The 26568-nt window shown below is 42.6% G+C and overlaps 1 protein-coding gene across 1 annotated transcript; it reads right to left on the bottom strand.

Moving 5' to 3' along the window:
• Positions 1-550: 550 nt before the first annotated feature.
• Positions 551-26337, bottom strand: Lrit3 (leucine rich repeat, Ig-like and transmembrane domains 3). The gene is made up of 4 exons (XM_021234554.2): positions 25954-26337; positions 21161-21633; positions 5143-5448; positions 551-1891 (listed from the first exon to the last, which is right to left on the bottom strand). Exons 1-4 carry the CDS (start codon positions 26067-26069, stop codon positions 744-746), a joined length of 2043 nt encoding a protein of 680 aa, XP_021090213.1. The 5' UTR covers positions 26070-26337; the 3' UTR covers positions 551-743.
• Between the last annotated feature and the right edge of the window lie 231 nt (positions 26338-26568).

Here is a 26568-nt window from a genome sequence, read left to right as displayed (position 1 = left end):
AAAAGATGAAGAAAGGAAAGCAAAGGACAACAACAAAACGAGATGAAGGGGGGTGTTCTTAAATTAGTACCACACAGCCTACCGACCATGTTAAATTAGTACATCACCAGACCACACAGCCTACCGACCATGTTAAATTAGTACATCACCAGACCACACAGCCTACCAACCCTTAAAAACACGGCCACTATTCCACAGAAATGCTGTGTTTGTTCTAATCCTCTTTTTGTACTTAATTTGACAAATGTCTGACTTCAAAGGGTGAGAGAGAGAAACCTATTTGTGGACACAAAATCCATTAGGATCTCACATTCATGCACCAGGCAACAGCGGCAAATGCCCACGGTGAACCCTCTGAAGCACTTGGAATATCCAGGGCTGCCAGGTGTAGTTGGCTATGCTAGAATTTCTTCACTGCTCAAAATACACACTTTTTCTAAATGCCAACTTTACCTAGTGTAAGTATTTTCTTGTCGACTTCTTCTAGGAACTGAATTACCCTAAAATCATTATAAGCTTATTAAACAGCACTAAAAAATATTTATACAGATGTCTTTTCATGTAATAAAAATCAAGGTCATTTGTTGTTCTAGCTGAGATGTTTCTCAACTAAATAAAAAGAATGCTCCAAAAAATGATTTGTGATTCTCACAGACGATATTAAGGTCTGTCCAAAGTCATCGGACAGAGGGACAGCCCTAGACCCTCGCTTCTTTGCTCACATTCATCTCACCTGCAAAGCCTCAGCAAGAATATTCTGGTCTACAGCCATCGCGTTTAAAATGCCCCTGAGAGTCCATGCTTGCCCGAGAGCACAGCAGCAGCGTCTCCGCGTCATCTTTGTGCCTCCGAGTCCACAGCTCTCCTATACTTTGTGATCTAGGCGACAGGGTCTCAAACTGGATATACGTCTCTTTTGCTAAATCATCTTCCCAGAAAGGGTCTGTTGTACATTGCAGTTTGCAGACTTTATATAATAAAAAACAAATTAGGGGCACGACTATAACACAGGCCGTGCTGGTCACCACGATAAGGAATGACCACTGTGAGCCACGTTCTTCCACTCCATTGGTGGCAAAGATGACACATTGGTCCTTCCGGGGAGCCACTCCTTTTGGACAGACGCACGCCACATACTGAGTGCCGGGCTCCAGGCCATCAATGGTTGCCCGGTTCTTGCCGTAGTCTGCATTCAGTAGCAGCAGGTCCTTCTCTCCGTACTTAGAATACAACACAGTCACAGCAGACCCCGGTGTGGCGCTGCTGATGTTCCATGCTAAAGTCACACTCTCTCCAGTTTCACTGGCCACCCTGAGGTCGTGTATAGTGACATTTGTTTCCATCGGCATTGCCTGGTCCAACAGTGCCAACTCCTCTTTCTTACTCGCGCTGACCGGAGGAAACTTACTTCCGCTCTTCTCCAACTCTCCGTTGCTTTTTCCGCCAGGGTGGAGCACAAGGGGCGGGTGGCTCAACCTGACGATGCTTTCTGAGAGACTGGATTTTACACTTGTGGTTGCAGAAGCAACGGAGAAGGTAGGAGGCAAAGAGAAGGAAGCAGGAGGCGACTGGGATGTAGATAGAGCAGTTGAGGGAGTGGAATAGGAGGAAGTGGGAGAGAGCCCTGGTGACAACCGTGGCTTTGGAAGAGGTGTTGATCTTCCTGCTCCCGGCTGGGCACCCTGTTCCGGGTGCTCTCCAGGGCTTCTTTCTGAAGTGTCTGGGAATAGGGTGGTCGTAACAGCGCCAACAACGGTCAAAGAAACCACGGCTTCTGACGTCCCAGCTAGATTTTTGGCTTTACATCTGTAATCTCCAGCATCCTTGTAGGAGATGCCTGTCAAGCTTATGATGGACCATCTGGCTCCTTCTCCTGGAGACTCCTGAATTACTAGAAAAAGAAAACAAACCACAAATGAGTACTCTATGAGGAAAAAAGGACACCTTGGAGCAATCACACCAACTAGGAAGGAAAGGGGGCGGAGCTTACTTTGTAGGCTTTTACTGGCAGATGATAATGTCAACAATTGTTCACATGAAGTCGAGGATCTGCTAAGTGCTGTAGGGTCTGTCTGTTTGGGAAATGATCACTTAAAAGTGTGTGTGGAGGAGCATGGAAGTCAGGAGATCCAGGTTATAGTAGATTTTTGTCTCCCAAGCAGTACACAGTTGTATACAAGGAAACTGGTTAAGTACAGACCGGTGTCTCTGTGTTTTGTGAAACAAGATGATTAGAAAATCTTAAAAGCTCCCTCCCATCGATCTCATTATAAGAGAATGGCATTAAAGGCAGCCTCTCCACCACTGCGTAGATTCTTAGTTGAGGTCATCCTGTGGATCCCCTACCATTTCCCCTGTGTCAGAACTCTCTCAGAACCTGTGCTGGCTCCCTCTATCAAGGCATCTCCTTTATTGCTCTCTTCTATTCCTCCCCTGGCTTAGTCCTCCTGTTCTCCGTATAATGAGATTGATGACTACCTTGGTTACCATTTGTAGAGCCTTGAACCAGTAGCTGATGAAAGCAGAAACAGGTACCCACAGCTAAACACTGAGCCATGCTCCTGGAATCCAGTTGTGGAGAGGGTGGAGACATGAGCAAATGAACCAAGATGGAATTGGAGATACCTGCAGAAACAGTTGACCTGACCTAATGAGAACAGCACACAGACTCTAGTCATAGAATGGGGGAACCAGCATTGAACCAAACCAAGCCCTCTGGATGTGGGTGCCAGCTAGGAGGCCAAGGCAGTCTATGGAACCTCTAACAGTGGAACCAGTGTTTATTCCTAAGTCACAAATGGACTTTGTGAGCCCATTCCCTATGGAGGGATACTATTGCAGCCCAGATATGGAAAGGAGGGCCTGGGATCCCCCAAATGATGTGATGGACATTGATGATGCCCCATGGAGGGTCTCACTATCCCTGGAGAGTGGGTGGGGAGTGGGTGGGGTATCGATGGGAAGCATGGGAGGATGGAAGGGCCAGGGAATGGGAGAATGGATATGTAAATAAGAGTGTTTTAAAATACAATACAAAATGTTCCCACCCAATTTTGATTGTGAATCTACAAAATGATTATCATAAAACTTTACTTGGAGCTACACAGAAAAATAAACAAATCCAAACCCAAAACAAGAAGAAGATTTAACTATTTCCCAAAGATCATTTTGTGGCATAGGGAAGTTGTGACTTTTATTCTAAACCATTCATTCCTTTTTTGTTTGTTTTGTTTTTTGAGACAGGGTTTCTCCGTGTAGCTCTGACTGTCCTGGAACTTACTCTGTAGACCAGGTTGGCCTCAAGCTCAGCCATCTGCCTCCCAAGTACTGGATTTAAAGGCATATGTTACCACTGCCCAGCTGTCATTCATCCCATATTAAAGGATAAACTAGAGAATTATAAGCTCACTCATTGGCAGAGTAATATATAGAAATATGCAGACATTTGCAGCATTTATTAGTTAAACACTAAAATTTTATCTGAAAGCAGGACAGAAGCTTTCTGAAGGGTAGCATTAAATAAAGCAGGGTACCAATAGCCAGGATGCAAACTCAGTGGTTTAAAACTGTGGGACATCTACCAGCAATCTATAGGAATGCTAGACTATAACTTCATTATTCCATCAAGTTTTATTTTTTACCTCAATTGTAATTGCATTTTGAAGAGTTCCAAGACTAATACTGTCTTTGATTAAGTAGGCTGAAGCCTGAACCTGATTATCACAGGGTTTGAAAAGTCTATATAATTAATATTTCTAAAAATTATATTTCTGCCCTATAGAAGGCTCTCTGTGTAATTTAGTATTTAAATAGAGTTGTTCAAAATTTGTATGAAAGTCTTTTTTAAAATGTTTCCAAGGTTTTGCACTTTGAAATCCATGTATCTAACATAACTGCAAAGACAAAAGTCTTTATTTACTTCTACATGCAAATTCTACACAAGGAAAGATAATAACTTTATGGTCTAATTCCTTTCTAAGTATTTATATAAAGTGAGAAAATATTGATCAATAAAATGTACTCTTGAAATTCCTTGTGTCCAGAGAACTAGGAATATAGTACAGAAAGCCCTGGGCTTGATTCTAAGCATTGAAACAAAATTTTATTTGAATTTCTAGGCTAAAGGAGTAACTTTGCTGGCAAAGCACTTGCCTAGCATGCATAAGGCCTTGGGCTCAGTTCCCACTACTATAAACAAAAACAACACTATAAATTTTGATGTGATAAGAATTAACCATCTTTAAATTTTCAGGCAAATGGATGGCACTAGAAGAAACGATCCTGAGTGAGGTAACCCAGTCACAAAAAGAGAAACATGGTATGTATCATATATGGATGTTAGACATGAATTAGGAGAGTGCCAGCATACAATCCCATTGCCAGAGAGTCTGGGAAACAGAACCTTCATCCAGCGACTGATGAAAGCATTGGCAGACACCCACAGACAAACACTGAACTGAACTCCTGGAATCCAGTGTCAGAAAGAGAGAACTGATGGGCAAATGAGTTAAGAATGGGCTGGTTTAACCCACAGAAACAGCTGACCTGAACAAGGGGGGAGCTCTTGGACTCCAGATTGATGGCTGTGTGGACAGCATGGGACTGACCCAGACCCCCTGAATGTGGGTGTCAGTGAGGAAGCCTAGGTAATCTATGGGGCCTTGGGCAGTATTTATCCCTGGTGTACAAATAGACTTTGAGTGCCCATCCCACAATGAGGGATGCTCTGTCAGCCTGGACTCTTGAAAGAGAGCCTAGACCCTACCCTGGATGACATGACAGACTCTGGAGATCCATCATGGAGGGCCTCACCCTCCCTGGGGATCAGAGTGGAGATTGGGTAGGGGACCTGATGAGAAGGGATGGTGAGGAGGGGAGGGAGAGGGAGCTGGGATTGACATGTGAAACAAACTTGTTTCTAACTTAAATTTTTTAAAAAAGGAAAAAAAAAAGAATTAACCAGCAATTTAAAAATAAAGCTGGGTGTGGAGGCACATGCCTTTAATCCCAGCACTCCATGGCAGGGGCAGGAAGATTTCTGAGTTCAAGGCCAGCTGGGTCTACAGAGAAGCCCTGTCTTGAAAAACAAAATAACAAAAAATTTGCACAAAGCCCATGAGATGAAATCCTTTCTAATTATACCTGTATAATTAACTGGTGAGCTGTCAGATCTGGTCCACATGAGTTGAGGGGTGGGGTAGCCAGTGGCATCACATCTCAGCAGAACATTACTACCCAGAGCAGATGTGATTTTGGTAGCTGAGGTCATCACTGATGGCTTCAGACACTGTTCCAACTCCGCCCTCTGGAACAAGATTCCTTCCAGGCGCTCGGGTTCACTGCAGACCATCAGAGGGTCAACAAGTACAACGGCGTGGTCAGTGACTTTTGACAACTCAATCACTTTGGAAATGTGACAGTCACAGAACCAAGGGTTGTCTTGTAAACCTAAAATGCAGAGAGAAAGGGGTCATCCTGATGAATTAAATGTGCACACAGCTAGTCTTGTGACAGACGTTGCCACACTATCTCCCTAACAAATGAAGATCTGGGAGGGACAAAGTACAGTCACATGCATGTCAACTTTGCCCTGGAAGCCAGCAACCTCGGTGAGCATATCCTCTTCTACTTGTATTTCCCAACCTCCACTCCAAACACTACCCTTGACTCTCTCATTCAATCCCAGCAACCGTGAGGAAGTCGGTACTATTATTGTTGCTGTTATTATTATTATTATTTCCATATTAGAGGTGAAGAAATTGTGGCACAGAGGAACTAAACTCTTGACTAACATCACATAGCTAATCAGATCGTAGCCAAGATTTGAACCCGGGTACCACAGAATGCCATTAAGAACAGGGATGGAGACGCATAGTCCTGGAGTGCTCAGAGAGTACCCTCTAGTGCATCACACGGTGCTAAGACTTACTAGCTCAGCCTGGAATGGGTCGTGGGTTTGTTTGTGTCACTTGAAGACACACTGAAGTAAAATGAGGCCAGTGGAGCAGAACCAGCAGTAGGAGATAAGACCAGAAAGTGACTTTACATGGATGCATATATGGTGGCCACCAAGGTGATGTGCCCAAAATCTTAGTGCAAGAGGGACCAGCTGCAAGGGACATAGAATCTGAAGGTTTCCAGCTGTGGGCTCATTCCTGTCTACCTCAGCCTTGGGAACTGTGAGCTGACCATCATTTGTCCCTCAAGGGACATTGAAAGTTTAAGGAAGATGGGCTTACAGTTATCAGAAAGCAGAAGAAAGATCCTTGTTGTGGAATGCAAAAAGGTCAGTGGCATGGTCAGGGGCAAGCATGAAGAGTAGAAAGCATGTTTATGTAACGGTGTGTTCTCTACTTAAGGGAATGCCCAGGCAGATAATTGATGCTGATGCTGCGGAGGGAGCTCCTTGCTGGTAAAGGAGGCCATGGCCTAAGAACCATTCAAACCAAAGTCATTGGGCTAATTCCCAGCCTCTCGAAAATTCCCAAATTAAGCAAGGCATTCAGAGCAAAGCAGTCCATAGAGAGACTGAAAGTCTCGGGGAGACCCAAGGTGGTTCTTTAGAACACGAAAATGCTCTCAGGCAAATGTCTCTAAAGATGCTTTTCTGCAGCCACTAGAGTGGCCTTGCCAAAAGCTTGAGAAGAAGGCTGGCCTTGGAAACTTGTATTTATGGCTTTCACTGCTAGCATGGGATCTGAGCTAAGAAGAAAACACAACTGTGATTTATGGAAGCCTAGCAGGGCTGCACACTGAACTGCCCATTTGTAGGGCTCTGTTTTCACTTCTGCTTATTGGTACTGCGACAACAGGCCATGAGGGCTCATTCTTCAGCCAGGACTGGTTACTTTTTAATCTCCTGTTTGAGAAGTTTGTTTTTGTCCTATGGGTGAATAACCTTGAGTTCTTCCCTCTTACATTAAATCCTGTGAATCTGTGACTAGTCCACTAATTAATATTAATTTGCACTCTTTTTCTTTTAATATTGGCTCCTTCACCTGGTTGTATGCCATAAGCAGACTTCTTAGCTTCTTTCTTATGTTGAATAACTGAGTGGCTATGAAACCTAATATCTTGCTGAAATTCTAATTCTAGAAAGCTCTACAACATTATGTAATATTCAATAACCTCTTCCAAAATGTATATAATGGCAGCTATTCTGCCACAGATTTTTATAGGAGACAATTCACTTAATTAGAAGAAAGGAAATTCAGAAAAAAATAAATATTATTATTTGTTAAATCATAAAGCCTCTAAAATGATCTTTCTGCATCAGCCTGCACAAAAACCATTCCAAAACAGACCAAAGACCTTCAATATAAGACCTGAAACTAAGAAGTTACTGGAGGAAACATGTCAAGATATAGGCAGAAATAATGCATTTCTGAATAGGATTCCAGTACCCGTGGAAGTAATAGCAAGAACCAACAGAGGGCATTGTATCAAATTAACAGGTTCTGCACAGTGCAGGAAACAATTAGCAGCAAAGAGACAAGCAATTGATAGAGCAAGAGAAAACTCTGAACAGTCACTCATCCAACATGGGAGTAGCAATCAGAATTCATGAAGAGCTCAAAGACCTAAGCAGCATAAGCACAAATAATCTGATAAAGAAATTGACAAATGATCTGAACACTTTGCACACAAAGTATAAATGTGAAAAACATTTACTACCCTTGGTCATCATGGGACTGTGAAATTGAAACAGTCTGTCTCACTCCAGTCAGGACGACTGACATTAAGAAGGCAAAGGACTTAAGATGTAGCCTGGCGATGGAAGCCTTGCCTAGCTTGCCTACCATGCTTGCCACACTAAGTTCAATTCCCAATATGAGGAAGGATAGAAGGAAAGAAGAGAGGGAGGGAGAGAGACAGGGAGGGAGAGAGACAGGGAGGGAGAGAGACAGGGAGGAACAGGAAAGGAGGTAAAGGAAAGGGGAGAGAAGAAAATATAAACTCTGGAAGAATGCAGGAGAAGAAAGCCCCTTATGTTCTGTCAGTGGGAATATAAAATTAGCCCAGTCACTATAAAAATCAGTATGTGGTTTCTTCAAAAAAATAGCATGGGGGCTGGAGAGATGGTTCAGAGGTTAAGAGCACTGGTTGCTCTTCCAGAGGTCCTGAGTTCAATTCCCAGCAACCACATGGTGGCTCACAACTATCTGTAATGAGATATGGTGCCCTCTTCTGGTCTGCAGGATTACATGCAGGCAGAACATTGTATACATAATAAATACATAAATCTTTTAAAAAGAAAAGAAATGGCTGGATTTCAACCATTCCAAATTGTCAGTATCCTAAATTTATACATACATATATATATATATGTGTGTGTGTGTGCATATGTGTGTGTGTGTGTGTGTGTGTGTGTGTGTGTGTGTGTGGTAGCACACATCTGTAGTGCTATCACTAAGGCACACAGAGTATAGGTTCCAGGACAGCCGAGGTTACATAGTGAGACTCTGTCTCAGAAAAAAATTAAAAATTGAACCAACCTATTACACTACCTCTGAATATATATACCCAGAAAAATCAGAGTCATCTTGCTATAGATGTCTGCATCTCATATTTGTCATGCTACTATTCACACAGGCAAGTTAAGAAATCAGCTGAGGTGTCAAGAGATGAATAGATAAGGAATCTGCGGCATATACACACAATGGAGTTTTATTCAGCATGCTAGCTAGTTTTACATCAGCTTGGCACAAGTGTGAGTTGTCTGGAAAGGTGGGTTCCTGAGAAAGTGCCTCCTTAGAAAATGCCTGTATGCAAACCTGTGGGGCGTTTTCTAGATTGATGGTTGATGTGGGAGGGCCCAGCCCACCGTAGGCAGTGCCCCCCCCCGCAGGTGGTCTACTTGTACTAAATGGTGTAAGGGAACAGGCTGAACAAGCAAGCTTCAAGGAGCAAGCCAGTAAGCAGCATTCTTCCATGGCCTCTGCTTCACTTCCTGCCTCCAGGTTCCCACCCTGCTTGAATAAGCAAGCCAGGAGGAGCAAGCCAATAAGCAGCATTCTTCCTCTGCATCAGTTCCTGCCTCCAGGTTCTTGCTTTTCTTGAGTTCCTGCCAAGGACTTACCTGGAAGTGTAAAATGAAAGAACCCCTTCCTTCCCCAGGTTGCTTTTGGTTGTGCTGTTTAATTACACTAATGGAAGAGTGAAACTGTCATTTTCAGAAGAATGGCTGAAAGTGGAACTCATTGCATTCATCCAAAAAGCCAGATTCAGAAAAACAAACGTCCTTCTTTCTTGTAGAAGGAGGAAAAAAGACATGAAAGTAAAAGGAAGGCTGTTGAGGGTATGGAAGGAGATATAAGGGGGTGGTACATAAGAGATGGTCATACTGGGGATGAATTTGATTCAAATGCATTGTATGTATGTTTGAACATGTCACAACTAATATATGATCAATGAGAAAAAGAACTAGCCTGGAGATATGGCTCCATGGTAGAACTCTTGCCTAGGTTCAAGGCCCTGGGTTCAATCCCCAGCACCCTTTCCCTTTAAACCAATAATATTTGGGTCTTTTTCACTCTGACCTACACAACTGAACAAATTGATTGGATCCATTGGTATACATAGTGCCAGAAACTTGTACAAATCACAAAAGGTGAGAGGTCAACTGAAATTCCAGAAGCATGGGCTACACGTAGTAATAAATAAGTGAAACAAATGTATGACTCTCCCTTCTCAACTGCTCAGTTCTCAAAGAGAACATCTGGTCATGGCCCTGCTCACTAATCTAAGAGACAGGACACTAGTGAGAAGAAGGGCAAGAAGAAGGCAGGGTGCAACAGGTAATGTGCTTCCCATTGTATCTATGTTGTCACCATGTCCAAGACTGTGAGGAGGAACATGTAACATCCAAAGATTCAGAATGGCACATGTACACATTCACCTTAGTATAGAGAAAAGATAAGGATATAATATAAAAGCTATTCACATTGAAATAAGATATGAAGGGCTTTATGTTTTAGATCTATCAATTTTGATGAACATTCAATGTTTAAAACTCTATGTTCATAGCAGCATTATTTGTAATAGCCAGAACCTGGCAGCAACCTAGATGCCCCTGAACCGAAGAATGGATACAGAAAATGTGGTACATTTACACAATGGAGTACTACTCAGCTGGAAAAAAAAACAATGGAATCTTGAAATTTGCAGGCAAATGGATGGAACTAGAAGAAACTATCCTAAGTGAGGTAACCCAGTCATGGAAAGAGAAACATGGTATGTACTCACTCATATATGGGTATTATACATAGAGAAAAGAATTACCAGCCTACGATCCATACCTCCAGAAAAGCTAGGAAACAAGGAAGACCGTAAGAGAAGCATATACAGTCCCCCAGTGAATCAGAGAGAGACAAGAGCATGGGGGAGGGGGAGGGAGGTAGGAGAAAAAGGAAGAGAGAAGAGGGGGGAGGAGAACATGAGGGATCAGGAAGATTGAGTGGGGAGAGGAATAGAGAAGAGCAAGAAAAGAGATACATCAATAGAGGGAGCCACTATAGGTTTAAAGAGAAATCTGGCACTAGGGGATTGTACAGAGATCCACAAGGAAGACCCCAACTGGGATTCTAAGCAATAGTGGAGAGGCTAGCTTCAATGCCCTTCCCCTATAATGAGAATGATGACTACCTTAAATGCCATCCTGCCGGGGTCTGGCCTGTATCAGTCCTGCAATGCAGGGTCCATCTATTCTGGACTGATGTCTTTGGGGCTGTGTTCAGAACAAGTCAAACAGCCCCGGGTCGGACCCTGAGAGGGGGAGTGTGGATCAGGGAAGACCTAGCTACCCAACAGCGTTAAGGATGAGACAGAGACACCTTGTCATTTCAGGAGGGCTCTCAGTCCATACTGGAGACACAAGTTTATTCAAGCAGTCTCTTAAATAGCTTTCTAAAAGCAGGGGTACTGGCAGAAGACATCTATCATTGTGTATATAGGACTGACTAGAAAACACTTCCTTTAACTCTAGAGATGGTCCTGAAATGCACATACACAAGTCCTCAAACTTTCTGTAATGGCACATCTCACCAGTCTTCAGGCATGTCTTACTGGTCCCCAGGCACGCCCCACTAGCCCTCATGATGGTTATGGGGCCTAGGTCTATTGCTACACAAACTAGAACACATTCTCCACTGTGGCCAGGCCATCTGGAGGTAACCAGCCAACATCTAAAAGACAATAGGAGAGTTTGAGCTCCTGGAATTGAACTGAGGCCCATAACAGAAATTTCATATCTGGGCCCCAACGCCATCCTAGAGCCTTCATCCAGTAGCTGATGGATGCAGAAGCAGAGATTCACAGCCAAGCACTGAGTCAACCCCCTGGAATCCAGTTTCAGAGAGGGAGGAGTGACAAAGGCGTCAAGACCACACTTGGAAAACCCACAGAAACAGCTGACCTGAGCAAGTGGGAACTCATGGGCCCCAGTCTGACAGCTGGGGAACCAACATAGGGCCAAACCAGGTCCCCTGAACGTGGGTGTCAGCTAGGAGCACTGGGTCGTCTATGGGGCCTCTGGCAGTAGAACCAGGAAGTATCCCTAGTGCATGAATGGACTTCAGGAGCCCATTTCCCATGGAGGGATACTCTCTTAGCCTAGATACACGGGGGAGGACCTAGGCCCTGCCCCAAACGACAGATTTTGATGATCCCTCATGGAAGGCCTCACCTTCCCTGGGGAGTGGATGGGGGATAGGATGGGGGAGTTGGTGGGGGCCATGGGAGAATGGGAGGGAGAGGGAACTGGGATTGATATGTAAAATAAGATTGTTTTTAATTTAAATAAAATCTATAAAAAACATAAAATAAAACTGCTCATCACAGTCAGCATATATATATATATATATAATTTATGAATGTGTGCCTGTGTGAGTTTATGTGCATCATATGTGTGCAGCTGTGCACGGAGGCCAGAGGGCATCAGATCACTTGAAACTGGAGGTACAGGTGATTGTGAGCTGCTCTATACGGGCTCTGGGAAATGGAATTGGATCCACTGCAAGCGCTTTTAACTGCTGAGCTATCTCTGTAGCCCCTGCTAGTCCATTATTTGACTTTGAAATGAATGTTTAACCCGCCCAACAGTTCAGTCATCATTTCCTAGAACAGCGGAGTGCTTTCGTTTAAAAACTCCTTGGCTGGCAATGCTGGCCGTTTTCCTTCACTAATACTCCCCCACATGTTAAATATTGCACTTGGCAAGCACTCACTGTAAAGACACCAAGATTTTATCCCAACTCAAGATGAGTACCCATCCCAGTTTGCCCAGGATTTTACTGATTTTCACACTGAGAACCACACCCTGAGAAATCTCTTAGTCCTGGAAAGTCAGCCTATGTTATGGAACTTTGGCCAGAGTTCAAAGACTGATAATCCCAGCTGTGTAGAGGATAACTATCTTTGTTGCACTGGTCATGAGTATGCCTGCCTTTTGCTCTTGGAGGATTCTTACCTTGCAGTAATTTTTCTTTAGCAAAAATCTTCACACAGAGAGCACAGTCTAGAAGGGAGCATGGGTTCTCACCTGTGCTCACAGACACTCGGGAAGCAGCATTCAACAAACTGTGCAATGAGAACCCTAACCAACCTTAGTTCTCACAGCAGCACAACCCTCCTAAGGAAAAGTAAACCAGGCCTCAGTAAACGCTGTCTAAGGATACTTGACTGGGCAGGCAGGATTTGAACTCATATCCAGATCTTAAAGCATCCAGAATGCTAGTCTGCTGTGATGTTCAGCTCTTTGCCACCTCGGGTAGACGTTATGCTTCTCATTCCACGCCAGAAGAGACTAAAGCACAAGGAGATTACTACTGTGACTTCTTAAGTCACAAAGAGTCCTGACTAACCCCACATTTTTTTAGTCTCTTAATCTAATAAGCTGTCTACCATAATTCAATTCTGCCAACCAAAACCATCTACATCTGTGGGTAGTGGCTACAAGGGTTGCTATCTGTAAGCAAAAGCATCAATGCAGCAACATCTATCTTGAGTACAAAAGTCTATACAGGGAAATATTCAAGAGTTAGAACATTACTAGTTTCATGTATACCTTAAACTATTAAAATCTGTCAGCTATGAAAAAATTAAAAATCAATTTTACTGGTTTCATATAAAAGCTATATAAACCAAGAGGACAGATTTTTAAATTCCTCAAAAACATGAAGCCTATTTGTTCCTGTTTTGAATCATCTAAGGTCAAAGTACAATTTTTAAGATGTGAATAAAAATAGTTTTACAAGAACTGACCTCGTTCATTCATCCACCTTGTGTTTTTCCTCACAGGGACACAGGTACAAGAAGTCACCAAGGTTAAAAACTATTACTCCCATTCTTTGAAAGAAACACACCAATCACAATCACAGTGATTTGCATTAATTAATTTCATGACCGTTCTTGAATGGGGCCCTGAGTGCTACTTCACGCCTTCTGAAAGAGGGTTTAATATTTTCATGCATCAGAACAGTTGGGTTAATTAGGCTCTTTGTGCACATGTGTGTGGGGGTCAGAAACAGATTCTTGTTCAAAGCCTATGCTGCAAACCCTAACCCTTCAAAGCGTAGCTGAGGCCCTGTTAAACTTTGTAGAAACTGTGCTGTGCAGCCGTGTAGTGTGGAAGGAGAGCCTCTTCTACACGTGACGTTTGCTGGAGCAACCAGACCTTGAGAAATAGTACAACACAACTCCTGCTTTGCACCTTTTACGAGACTGTTTTGAGGGGGATCATAGTCACAAGCATAAAAGATGTGGTCATAATGTTAAAAACCCAGCTTAAGTGTTCTGCCCAGAAAGACAGCAGAGTCCCTCTGTGATCTTGTGGGGGGTGGGTATTTCTTAAAGGGTTCTCAAAAAACACTAAGGGTAAAATAATAACAAACCACATGCTACCAACATTTCAATATTTCTTACCATATACACTATGTCAAAAATGAGGAGGTAAGCCGGAATTAAAGAAAGCATTTGTAATTCACATAAAATATTAGAGACATACATTCAGTAGTAAAGAGAAAAATGGAAAACGATCCTTTAAAATAGGCAAAAAGACCTGAATAGATAGTTCGTGAAGAACTATGTACAAATGGCTGTGGAGAAAATGGAAGCCTAGTTGACATCATTAGTCACTAAGATAAAGCAAAATGATTCAGCTCCCTGATTGGTCTGTTGACTCCCCAGAAGAGCTGAAATGAAAAGACTTGACACCGTGAAGTGTTGGGGAGGATACGGAACAACCAGGCTGTCACAAGGACTAGGGACAGTGCAAAGTGCTATATACACCCTTTGGGAAATGAACAGTCTCTTTAAAACTCACATGATCAGCAATCCTTCAGCACAGCAAGGTTGATCTTAGGAACTTATTCAAGAGAAAGAAAAATAAACACCAGAAGAAAAAACCCTTTGTATGAAAGTATTTAAATAGAGTCAAACTCACAAAAGCCCAAACTGGAAAGAGTAAACGTGTCCAACAATCAGGGACAGGCTGAATAACTGGTTCATACAGTGACTTCTGCAATAAGGAACGGCTGGCCGGTGAAATGACACGAGGCAGCCTTGAAACACGCTGCTGAGTTGAAGAAGCCAAGCAATCCCGCTGAAGAAGCCAAGCAATCCCGCAGCATGCTAGAGCAGGTGATGGAAATCAACACAATGGCTACACAGCACTCGAGTGTCACTGGGAAGTGGCGCAAGAGACCAAAATAGGGGCTGTGTTAGGTGATGAAGGGTTCATTCTCAAGGGTATGCATTTGTAAGAATTTACCGAATTGTGTCCATCAGACCTTGCATTTCACAATGTACAAAGCATATCTCAGTCCCTCAGTTAAAAAAAGAAGCTTATAAAAGACAAATGATGTCTTTGGAGATGAACTATAAGTTTGAGATTTGATTATGTCTCCCTCCCGACTATAAAAGAGAGTGGCGACAATTATAAACCTACCTCCTGAGGCTGTTGTGACCTGGCAAGAAGGCAGGGTGTACCCACAGGCATTGGGAAATGGTGTTGAACTAAATTAATGCCTTTGGGGAAATCTGTGGAAACATTCAGGCTGCCCCTGCCTTTCGGGCAAATTCCATTAACTATGTTTACCAGTGAGCAAATTTGGGTACCAATGAGAAAACACCGAATGAAGCATTTGGTGCCCTTCCAACTGGGAGTTTTTCCCTCTAAGGTAAGCAGTGGGTATCTTTACATATGTGCTGGTGGAAATGCTTGCTGTTTGGAAATTTAGCTGTTTTAAACTTGAATTCCATACTTAATTTAAGTGTTTACTCACATGACTCTAGCTTGGGATTTTATTGATACATTAAAATGTTCTAAGTTGGTGTTTTTACTCATATAGATGGGAGAGAGCAACTGAAAGTTTGTCCCTACCTGTTTTTACTTTTAATTAAACAGACACATAATCTAAAAAGGTCAGCCAAATGAGCATACATTCTGTACCACACCGCAGAGCAATGGGAAGAGGAATGGGCCCTGGGCCCACAGGAGCCAGACTCCCGGCCCAGCGTGCCCACTGTGTGGTGAGTGAATCAGGCAAGGGGTTCACTGTGTCTGACATCTTCATCTGTTACACATTATAAAATGGTCCTGACAAAGGTCCTTATAAGCTTAGATCCAAGACCGGAAGAATGGGCATATGTAGAACCTACTAACAGCAGCAATTGCAGTCATAGGAGTTGGATGTTCAATATCTACCCTCCCAGGCTTTGGTCTGGCTTTGGCCCTATATGTCTGTTTCTCCAGTGGAATAAGAATGTTTACTCCACGCAGCTGGCTATTAGAAGTATATAATTTGTTTGTATTTTAACAAGTGGGTACACATTTAAGAGATTGCCTTAAGTGTCAGAAGTGTCTGTGGGTTTTGGAACAAGTGTTGAGACTGTTAGAGATTTCAGGGACTTCTAGAGATGAACTAATTGCATTTGCATTATGAGATAAGAATGAAGGGTGGGGTGTGATGGTTGAATCAATCATTCATTCATTTAAAAGTATTTCATGTCTTTATTATGGGAGTGGCTGCATTTGTGGGCCACAGCTCAATACCCAGCATCTAAGACTCCTGACCAAGTCATCTGGGCTCCGACAGCACCAGGCAGCCCTGCAAACCAGTTCCGGGGCCTGTGAAGCTCACCGTCAGCTTATCACAGCAACAACCCCACTCTCGGTACTGGTCTTCTACACTGGTTCCCTTTTCATTGCTATGCCAAAGCAACTTAAGAAAGGAAAGGCTTCCCCGGGCTCACAGCATGAGGCTACAGTCTATCATGATGGAAAACTCACGGCAGCAAAAGGCAGGGAGTCACAAAGTATCCAGTCAGGAGGCAGACATGAGATGGTTGCTGGTGCCTGTTCCCTCCTTTCTGTTCGCCTGGTGCCTCAGGCCACTTGATAGTGTCACCACATTCAGAGTGACACTATTCCCTCCTCAGCTAAACTTCATTGGAAACACCTCCCCGACACACTCCGAGTTAGTTTCCACAGTGGTTCTAAACCATTTGAAAATAGAGATTAACTACCACACGGATAAAGCTACTTGGTGAATGTTCTACAGATATTGGCATTTCAAAGCCCTGTTGGATCCCTGAGTGCCCAGACAGATTTAATACACAAGTGAAAAATACTAATAGTCTATTAGTTGCTTTTTCATAGTAAGTAACTAATATTAATAGCGTTTTAGTAATTGTATGTTATTTTCGTCTCCAAGTTAAAATAGTTAATTCTGTCACAGCCAAAATTTATTTTCCAAGAAACTTCTTAAGAAGCAAAATAAAATCTCATTTAAATTTTAGCAATTAACCTGTCTTATAAGGATCAAGTCGGTGGCTGAAATACATAACCCCACACTGCGAACAGGTACCTCCTAATGTACATAATAGGGACTCTACAAATATCTGTTAAGTGTAACTAAGACTTGCTTCCCCAACTCATCCAACATACTTTTATTCTTCAAAAACATATTGTACAGTTAGACAAGCAGTGAACGGAACATGAGTTTTCATCATCCTACCTGCCTCTTACACTCATGTTCCCAGTTTCATTTGGACCAAATGTATTTTTTACCTAAACTAAGTCGATGCTAGCTCCAGATTGGTCCCATCTCAGTACCTTCTCATCAAAAATTCTCAAAAAATTTAAAAATGCCTTTTATTTCACTTACAATTTAATTCAATAAGTATCTGAGAATGTGAAACTGTTGGTAATGGTGTGTGACATAAATTCAGCACCTGTATTGCCTCTTCCTTCCCAAAACTAGTATGTCGTTTCACTGGCCAAGGACATACTAGTATATTAAAAATTATTCTCAATTTTCAGAGAGCAATGACCTCTTCAATGGCCAGAGGTCATGGGTTGAGGATTGACAATACCGTTTTTTGATGGGTGAAAAGTACATTTTAGCAAGTCAGATTGAATAGACAAAGCTGTGGTCTTCTGTCGCTTATAGAGATAGAAAAGACACCCTGTCCATAGATACTCCTTCAAAGACCTCAGCTTTCGGTCTCAAACAAGCACTGGCCAGGATGACAGCAAGCTTCCCTGTCATTTCTCTTCCGATTTAATGAAAGCCATGGTGCCCTGCTGAAGGGCCTGTGAAAAGGCAATGAGAGCAGCAGACAGAGAGTAGCAGTGTGTAGACTACTGTGATCCCATGAGCAGGTCGGGTGTAAATTCTCTCAGCTTGAGAGCAGGCTCACTCAGTCTGTGAAGTGCTTTCTCCCTGTGTTCCCTACATGCTCGCTTGCACAGCCATTGCATCTTAAAGAAAAAAAATGTAATTCAACGTAGATAACTGAATTCAGGCTGGGGGCGTGGCTCAGTGATATATATGCTTATATGCTTAGCAAGTACAAGGCCCTAGGTTAGAGTCTTTGTTGTGGGATATTTTGATCACACTCCTGACACTCCCAAGACTGGCAATAAAGTTTATCTTGAATCAGAGAATGGAGCTAGCTACTAGTTGATCAAAATTAGCCATAGATGTTTGAGAGGACCCAGAACATATAGAGAGACACAGGAACTAGTAGGGAGGGGCTTAGAGAGAGGCTTGGTCCTTTTGGATCTAGGAAGGAGAGAGAGAGAGGTCACTTCTGCACTGCTTCTCTGATCAGTCAGGTTTTTTACCTCAACATCTGAAGCCTGAGTTTTTACTGATAAAAGAATAACTTAATAAATGCTTTGAGCCGGGCGTTGGTGGCACACGCCTTTTATCCCAGCACTTGGGAGGCAGAGGCTGGTGGATCTCTGTGAGTTCGAGACCATCCTAGTCTACAGAAGAGAGTTCCAGGACAGCCTCCAAAGCAATACAGAGTCTCAAAAAACCAAAAAAATAAAATAAAATAAATTCTCCATCTGGCACTCTTTTATTTTGACTCCTTAACACTTTTCTGAAGGTATAAATATTATCTCTAAACTATAAGATTAACATATATATAGCCGGGTGTTGGTGGCACACGCCTTTTATCCCAGCACACAGGAGGCAGAGGCAGGTGGATCTCTGTGAGTTCGAGGCCAGCCTGGTCTACAGAGCGAGTTCCAGGACAGCATCCAAAACAATACAGAGAAACTCTGTCTCAGAAAAAAAGATTAATATATGTATATATTAATAATTATATATACTAATAATAAACATATATGTATATATGTTAAACTTTCTGTCATGATATTAATGGTCATATAGAATATCAATTCCAGAAATAGGCTTCTTTTAGCTTCCTATATGTGATTTCCAGCTTGAGTCTGAAGCAGGTAATTAGGAAGCTTGTGTACCCCAGGTGTATTTAATAGATTGTGGTCCTTTAAACTCCCTGAGATCTGCTACATATGACACCTGAAATGTTTGTTTTCTACAGTGACCTGTGACCATTCCAGGCAGTGACCTTTGAGGACTCTAAGAAGATGATGGAGCCTACAACAATGAATGCACCTGGATTGTGGTAACACCACTAATCTGGCAAACCAAAGATCTAGTTTGGACTACAAACTGCTCAGGACAATTTCAAGGTCATTAGCTAAGATGGCCCAGCCTCATAGACTACTAGGTCAGGACTTCAGATAAGCCTTGCATTTTCCCATCAGACTGAGACTGGGTAACAGCTAGTTCTCCCAGGACTTAATCTTTACCTCAGTTTTCTCAGGGTCCCCTACAGATGCCGTCACTCTCAGACAACAGGAAGTAATTTTAAGAACACAATTCCCACATTCTCAAGGGGTGGGATGGGTGATTTTTGGTCATTCAATGGATTATGGATGCTTACCGTTGTTTTAGGGGGTTGGTTACAAGTTGTTGTTGGTTATGGTCAGGGAAAAAGCTGATAAAAAAGAGATTAGATTCAGGGGTCTCATTCGGAAAAGAATAAAAGGGGATATAGAAATGTTAGGATAAAAGAGTAGATTATAGAATCTACTTTCAAACTAAAAATCAACTACATGTCTTAAATATTTTACATTGGTATATTTTATATACTGATACAAATTTAAGGTTATTTTTGTTATACTGTATATATGTTTCTACTCTTGTTTAAGTTATTGTATCTACACAGCTCATTTAACAATATAATGTATTTTTATAGTCCTTGAAAGCTATTATTATAAACTATTTAAGATAATTAAGAAATGCATGTTAGTAGTTAGTATAAACTATTTAAGATAATTAAGAAATGCATGTTAGTAGTTAGTCACCTAACAAACAAATTTGTGGCATGTTATATATTTTCAAGGTCAGACAGATACATTTCAGATAGATAGGTGGTCTTCAAACACTTCAGAGAGCTACAGAATATGGCATTTAAGATGTTTTAATAGCATAAGGCTTTTCCTGACAGTGAGATACATTTGCTCCTGGCAGCACCCATCTGTTTCAAAAAAGATGATGGGAATTGAAGATCTTCCATATGGAGTTTGCTTTCGTGTGGCTAAGCTATCCATTTGAACAAGAAACATTCTTTTCCTCAACTGCTGACAGTATGCTGCCCAAATTGGACAGGCAGGACACAAATGAAGGAAACTGCTGACTTTGCTAAGACAAAATAGAACAGTTCTCCAAAATTCCTGCTTAAAAAAAGTCTGTCAAATATTCTAGGCCTGCAGGCCAAAGACAGATGCCCCAACATTGCAGAGGAATCTTGGGTGACTGTCCACATAGTCAGTTGTTTCTGTCATCTCTATAGTTTTGGAAGCTGCTTGCTCTGCACTTCCTGCTTACTCAGGTAATATTATATCCTTCCTAGGTCTCTGGTGAGGGCTGAAGACTAGATAGTTATACCGTTTTCTTTGTTACCAAATTAAAAAAAGAAACTTATAAAAGAGATATGGAGTTTATAAGGCTGAGAGACATAAAAGCTTATTTTGTTTATCTCAGAAGATATTTTAAGGCCTAAAACATATTTTTAGGATGGTAATACAAGTTATGGTGGAAAACAGTTTAGGTATAAAACTTTAGACTCACTAAGATAGGACAGATAATACAGTGCTTTCTCCGAAATTGCCAAATACATATGGATGGGGCATTGTGAATGTAATTCTTACCTGATAATAGTTTTTATTGTACATAGTTTTACTATCTTAAAGTTAAAGCCTTTCCTTTTTGTTTAGACAATACTTGATAACTGTTCTTATAATATATTGTTTTACTGTGTTAGAGTTAAATCCTTCCCTTTTTATTTAGACAAAAAGAGGGAAATGTGGAATGTTTGTGTGCACTGTAAAGATGTGTCTCTGTCAACGGCACCTTCTGGTTAGTAAGATAACTGAATGGCCAATACCTAGGTAGGAGAGGACAGGCAGGATTTCTGGGGAGAGAGAGGAAGAGAAAGGAAGAAGGAATCTAGGCATGGGGATTATGCCAGCCAGGCTCCCGTGAGACTCTCAAGAAGTTAGACATATGGAACAGAAGAGAGGTAACCGAGCCACATGGCAGGATGTAGATTAATAGAACCAGGTTAAATCGAGTTACCAGAGCTTGTTGGGGACAAGCCTAAGCTAAAGACCAAACTTTCATAATAATAATAATAATAATAATAATAATAATAATGCTGTTATTTGCAGGCTGGCAGTCTCAATGAGCAAGTAATGCTACAATTCTCAGTTTTACACACACACACACTACTAAAAGCATGCATAACAAGGTACCTACACATAAGATGCTTGTGAGCTTACCAAGAATAATTCTTCTCAGAGGAAGTTCCAGATTTCTAGAAGGTGTCACAGCTAAATGGGACCAGCTGTCCAGGAAATCTGGTGGCAGTGTGGCTAGTCTGTTGCTTGACAAATCCAAGTAAGTAAGGTTCTTCAGATACCTTACAACCTCATTTGGCACATGGGTTATCCTGTTATTATGCAGGTCCAGTATCCTCAGATGGGGCATGTCCAGCAGAGATGCCCAAGGAAAAGCAATCAGAGAATTGCCATCCAAACGCAGCTCGTGCAGCTGCTTTAGGTTATAAAAACTGCTGGGTTCTATGTTGGCCACTGAATTGTAAGTCAGCCAGAGATACTGCAGCTCCACCAGGTAGTAGAAGGCCTCTGCGGGGATCCGTTGGACCACAGTCTTCTCTATTCGAAGCTTCACAGTGTCCACAGGGAAGTTTGTAGGGACTTCGTTCATGTCCAGGTCGTTACACAAGACTGACCTAGAGTCATAAGAGCAATTCAAGATCTACTCTCCAAGACTCATTTTAAAATAAAGCCTTATCTAGAACATGTATCAGCTTTTTCATTCCCTACTAGCTTTTTACAAAACATTTGTTTACTCTCTCTCTCTCTCTCTCTCTCTCTCTCTCTCTCTCTCTCTCTCTCTCTCTCTCTCTCTCTCTCTCTCTCTCTCTCTCTCTCTCTCTCTCTCTCTCTCTCTCTCTCTCTCTCTCTCTCTCTCTCTCTCTCTCTCTCTCTCTCTCTCTCTCTCTCTCTCTCTCTCTCTCTCTCTCTCTCTCTCTCTCTCTCTCTCTCTCTCTCTCTCTCTCTCTCTCTCTCTCTCTGGTTTCTCTGTATTGCTTTGGAGACTATCCTGGAACTCGCTGTGTAGACCAGGCTGGCCTCGAACTCACAGAGATCTGCCTGCCTCTGCCTCCAACGCCCAGCCCATGTGTTTAGTCTTAAAAACCTATTTATCAATAATGCTATGTCATCATCATCTCTCTCATCACCATCATCATAACATGGCAACCATTAAATTGAACTATACAACATGGCCATTTTCACAGTGAAGTTGATCAAATATGAGCAATTTCATGGTATCAATGGATATTTATGGAGGGTCTTTCATTCTAGGCCTTTGAAACACAGATCCCACCCATTTCTTTATTAACCGTAACACATGTCCAAAGAGGCAGATAGAATAAAGCTGGGTTCTTCTGCCCTCTCTGTGGCCAGGGAATGCCACTTCACATTGTCATATTATGACGATTGATTTTAATGGATATAAAATCCATTCTATGTCTTCCTGGCATGTAAGTTCTCGGTCAGCATTTGCTGCTATTACCAACAACCTGTTAAACATCTAATAATTTGTACCCACCAATGATAGATATCTTCTTAATGTCATGCAGCCAGTAGGATACTACCCACTTCTGTCCAACTCCAAAGTGATTTGGCTTTAAGAAATAACTAATGTTAAAAGAATCCCCTCAAGGGCTAGAGAGATGGCTCGGAGGTTAAGAGCACTGGCTGCTCTTTCAGAGGTCCTGAGTTCAATTCCCAGCAACATGGTGGCTCACAACCATCTGTAATGAGCTCTGGTGCCCTCTTCTGACACACATAATAAATAAATAAACTTTAAAAAAAGATTTAAAAAAGAATTCCTCAAAACCATGAATTGGGGTGCATCTCAGTCATAAGTCGTTGGCCTAGCATGCACCAGTCTGAGTTAGAGCCCCAGCACACAATAAAGCAGGCATGGCACGCACATATAGTCACAGCAGTCAGGAGACAGAGGCAGGAGGATCAGACATTCAAGGTATCCTGAGGTATGGACACTTCCAAACTAGCCACGGATATATGTAAGCCTGTCTTTAAAAACACGTATCACAATTGATCCTTTTATGAGCGAACCATTTATGTGTGTGGGGGTAGGATCAAATATCTGCACATCACTTTCTGCCCAAGGATTAGACCAGAAACAAAATGTGTTCCTGTTGGCAGTGACTAACTGAAGCGTCCTTGAAGAAACCATGCTGTGAACTTGTTTGTTAGCATGAATAAAATAGGGTTTAAAAAAATTTGTCCTAAGTGTGGATTTAAATGGGAAGAATCTCAAATCTTAGATTTGTTCCAGTCTGAAGAACTAATTACTCATTCTCCACACCCATCTGAATTGCTCAAAGTGAGTAAGCAGTTTTAAAAAGAAAATAACATTCAAAATTGGGATACATGACAATAAAATGACCATCATGGAAACATCGCAGCAAGCCCGGGAATTTAAAAAGTAGCCGGTAACGTGAACAGGGAAAGCAGTGTAGAGACGCGAGGCCTTGGCGGCAGGCTCCTCCTTTTGATTGCTTTAGTAGCCCGCAGGGAACCGTGAACGGTCTCTGCGGTACTTCTTTCGTTCACCGCTTTATCACAAATTTCGGAGTCGCTTTGCACTAGATGGCAGCAGTTTCCAGCCCTTAAGTGTCTCAATGCACTATCATAGGAAGTCGCTTTGCACTAGATGGCAGCAGTTTCCAGCCCTTAAGTGTCTCAATGCACTATCATAGGAAGTCGCTTTGCACTAGATGGCAGCAGTTTCCAGCCCTTAAGTATTTCAATGCACTATCATAGGAAGTCGCTTTGCACTAGATAGCAGCAGTTTCCAGCCCTTAAGTATTTCAATGCACTATCATAGGAAGTCGCTTTGCACTAGATGGCAGCAGTTTCCAGCCCTTAAGTGTCTCAATGCACTATCATAGGAAGTCGCTTTGCACTAGATAGCAGCAGTTTCCAGCCCTTAAGTGTCTCAATGCACTATCACAGGAAGTCGCTTTGCACTAGATGGCAGCAGTTTCCAGCCCTTGAGTGTCTCAATGCACTATCATAGGAAGTCGCTTTGCACTAGATGGCAGCAGTTTCCAGCCCTTGAGTGTCTCAATGCACTATCATAGGAAGTCGCTTTGCACTAGATGGCAGCAGTTTCCAGCCCTTAAGTGTCTCAATGCACTATCATAGGAAGTCGCTTTGCACTAGATAGCAGCAGTTTCCAGCCCTTAAGTATTTCAATGCACTATCATAGGAAGTCGCTTTGCACTAGATGGCAGCAGTTTCCAGCCCTTAAGTGTCTCAATGCACTATCATAGGAAGTCGCTTTGCACTAGATGGCAGCAGTTTCCAGCCCTTAAGTGTCTCAATGCACTATCATAGGAAGTCGCTTTGCACTAGATGGCAGCAGTTTCCAGCCCTTAAGTGTCTCAATGCACTATCATAGGAAGTCGCTTTGCACTAGATGGCAGCAGTTTCCAGCCCTTGAGTGTCTCAATGCACTATCATAGGAAGTTGCTTTGCACTAGATGGCAGCAGTTTCCAGCCCTTGAGTGTCTCAATGCACTATCATAGGAAGTTGCTTTGCACTAGATGGCAGCAGTTTCCAGCCCTTGAGTGTCTCAATGCACTATCATAGGAAGAAGCTGCGTCATCAGCTGGAGCCACCACACCGTGGTCAGCTCAGTGACTGCGCCACCGGGTGTTGAGACCCTGGATGAATCAGTCATTTGTCCCTGTGCAGTTCTGTTTCCTGGCTTACACTTGGCAGGCATTGAACTTGAATCCTTGGAGGGGTCTCTTCAGGCATAACGTTCTGTGGCTTTTGTAAAAAAAACCCACCATAATGGGGCCACCATGGAGAACAAAACATTCTGACAATTTCCTAAGAAGTCCCCTGGCCTGATCATGGATTGCTGTAAGTCTTTGGGAAAACAGGCATTTTACCTCTCAGGGAATGTCTCAAAGGGTACCAAGGGTGGGCTAAATAAAACTATTCACAAATAAGTTTTATTGGTACTGACATTCTTATCGTCACCATCATCATCACTGTCACCATCATCATCACCATCATCATCACTGTCACCATCACTGTCACCATCACAATCATCAGCATCATCAGCATCATCATAAGCATTGCTGTGCTGGGAGACACACACATGTCCTTAGACATGCCAGGCAAGTGCTGTACCATCGAGCTATAATTATTATTAGATTTAAGTTGTTTTTGTTCTTCTATTAAACTTTGTTTCAGAAACTCATTGTTTATTTCAACTATCAAAGTCCCAATAATCCGTTTTTCTTAAAAAAACCAGAGTCTACTGTGCCTGGCTAACAAGAGTCTGTTTCCATTTACTTACATGTAAAAGGATTCATGTTTCTCATAAACAAATTATAATTCTTACTAGGTTAAAGCAATGCAAAAGCCTGATAACTTCTATGAGGTCCTACAATATCTGCAACAGGTGGTATTTTCCAAACATCTTTACTTTTGTAAATTCCATTCAAATAAAAAAACTAATTATTAACCTTACCAACTTCACTCTTGTCCTTCCTCCTGCCAAGTTGTTAGCATAAAATAGCCCCAGATGAACTGGGACACTCAGATAGCAGATAGCATGTATAAGCTTGCAGCTCCTACCCAGCCTCGATCTCGTCCTTTCTATAACAAGCCTGCCCCCCAACCCCATCCTACCCCCACACTGAGCATTGATCACCAAGGGGTGGTTTGTGCAAATGAGTGTAATAAATATTTTTTTGCAAGACAGAAAGTGCTTTTGGAATTTCAGAGAACCTTTTCAGGCTTCTGGGAGCCGAACTGTTTCTCACAATAAAAATAATAGGGCAGTGGGCAACCAGCTAATAAAAGCTGATCCAAATCTCATGGAAACTTCCCCTGATTTTTAATAAATGATTTGCTTTCATAAAATTAGGCTGACTGGTTTGGGTCCTTTTTACCAGGACAATCAGAACACTCAATGGCAAAGAGAGGGACATACCTTGATCCTGAGCCATCATTTCTGCCGTGGTGATCACAGGTACACTGAGAGGGACAGGTACAGCTCACTCCTCCCAGAAAGCCAAGCAGAAGGCACAGCCATGCAAAGGGCCGCATAGCTCCAGAGTGGCCAGCTGAGCAAAAGGTAAGTGGTCAATCAGGAGCATGTAGAAGCTGGTGCCCCGGGATGCCGGCCGACATTTAACAGCAGCAGCTTAGCCAGATTAGTGGAGATCCGCAGTTACTTAACCTTCAAGTGTCTTGCAGGGGATCAATCCACCCAGCCTTTGAATATGGTCTCAGCCAGGTAACACACTTGCTTCGAAAGTGGAAATCAAACCCAGCAAGACAATTTCTTTTCTTTTTTTTCTTTAAATTAGCAACAAGCTTGTTTCACCGTCAATCCCAGCTCCCTCTCCCTCCCCTCCTCCCCTGCTCCCCACCGGCCCGCCCTCCAGCCCCCCAGCCAATTCCCACTCCATTCCCCAGGGAGGGTGAGGCCCTCCATGGGGATATCCAGAGTCTGTCATTTCGTTCAGGACAGGGCCTAGGCCCTTCCCCGAGAGTCGAGGCTGAGAGAGCAATCCCTCATTATGGGAGGGGAACCCAAAGTCCA

Source organism: Mesocricetus auratus, unplaced genomic scaffold (assembly GCF_017639785.1).
Source record: "Mesocricetus auratus isolate SY011 unplaced genomic scaffold, BCM_Maur_2.0 Super-Scaffold_100009, whole genome shotgun sequence".
Classification (NCBI taxonomy): domain Eukaryota; kingdom Metazoa; phylum Chordata; class Mammalia; order Rodentia; family Cricetidae; genus Mesocricetus; species Mesocricetus auratus.
The sequence above is the reverse complement of the archived record's forward strand: the minus strand, read 5'-3'. Positions and strand labels throughout refer to the sequence as shown.

Excerpts from the sequence above, each read along its gene's own strand:
- Lrit3 (XM_021234554.2), bottom strand. The coding sequence starts at position 26,069 with ATGCGGCCCTTTGCATGGCTGTGCCTTCTGCTTGGCTTTCTGGGAGGA. Across the intron at positions 21,634-25,953 it reads AATGATGGCTCAGGATCAAG|GTCAGTCTTGTGTAACGACC; the intron begins GTATGTCCCTCT and ends TTATGACTCTAG. Across the intron at positions 1,892-5,142 it reads CTCACCAGTTAATTATACAG|TAATTCAGGAGTCTCCAGGA; the intron begins GTATAATTAGAA and ends TTCTTTTTCTAG.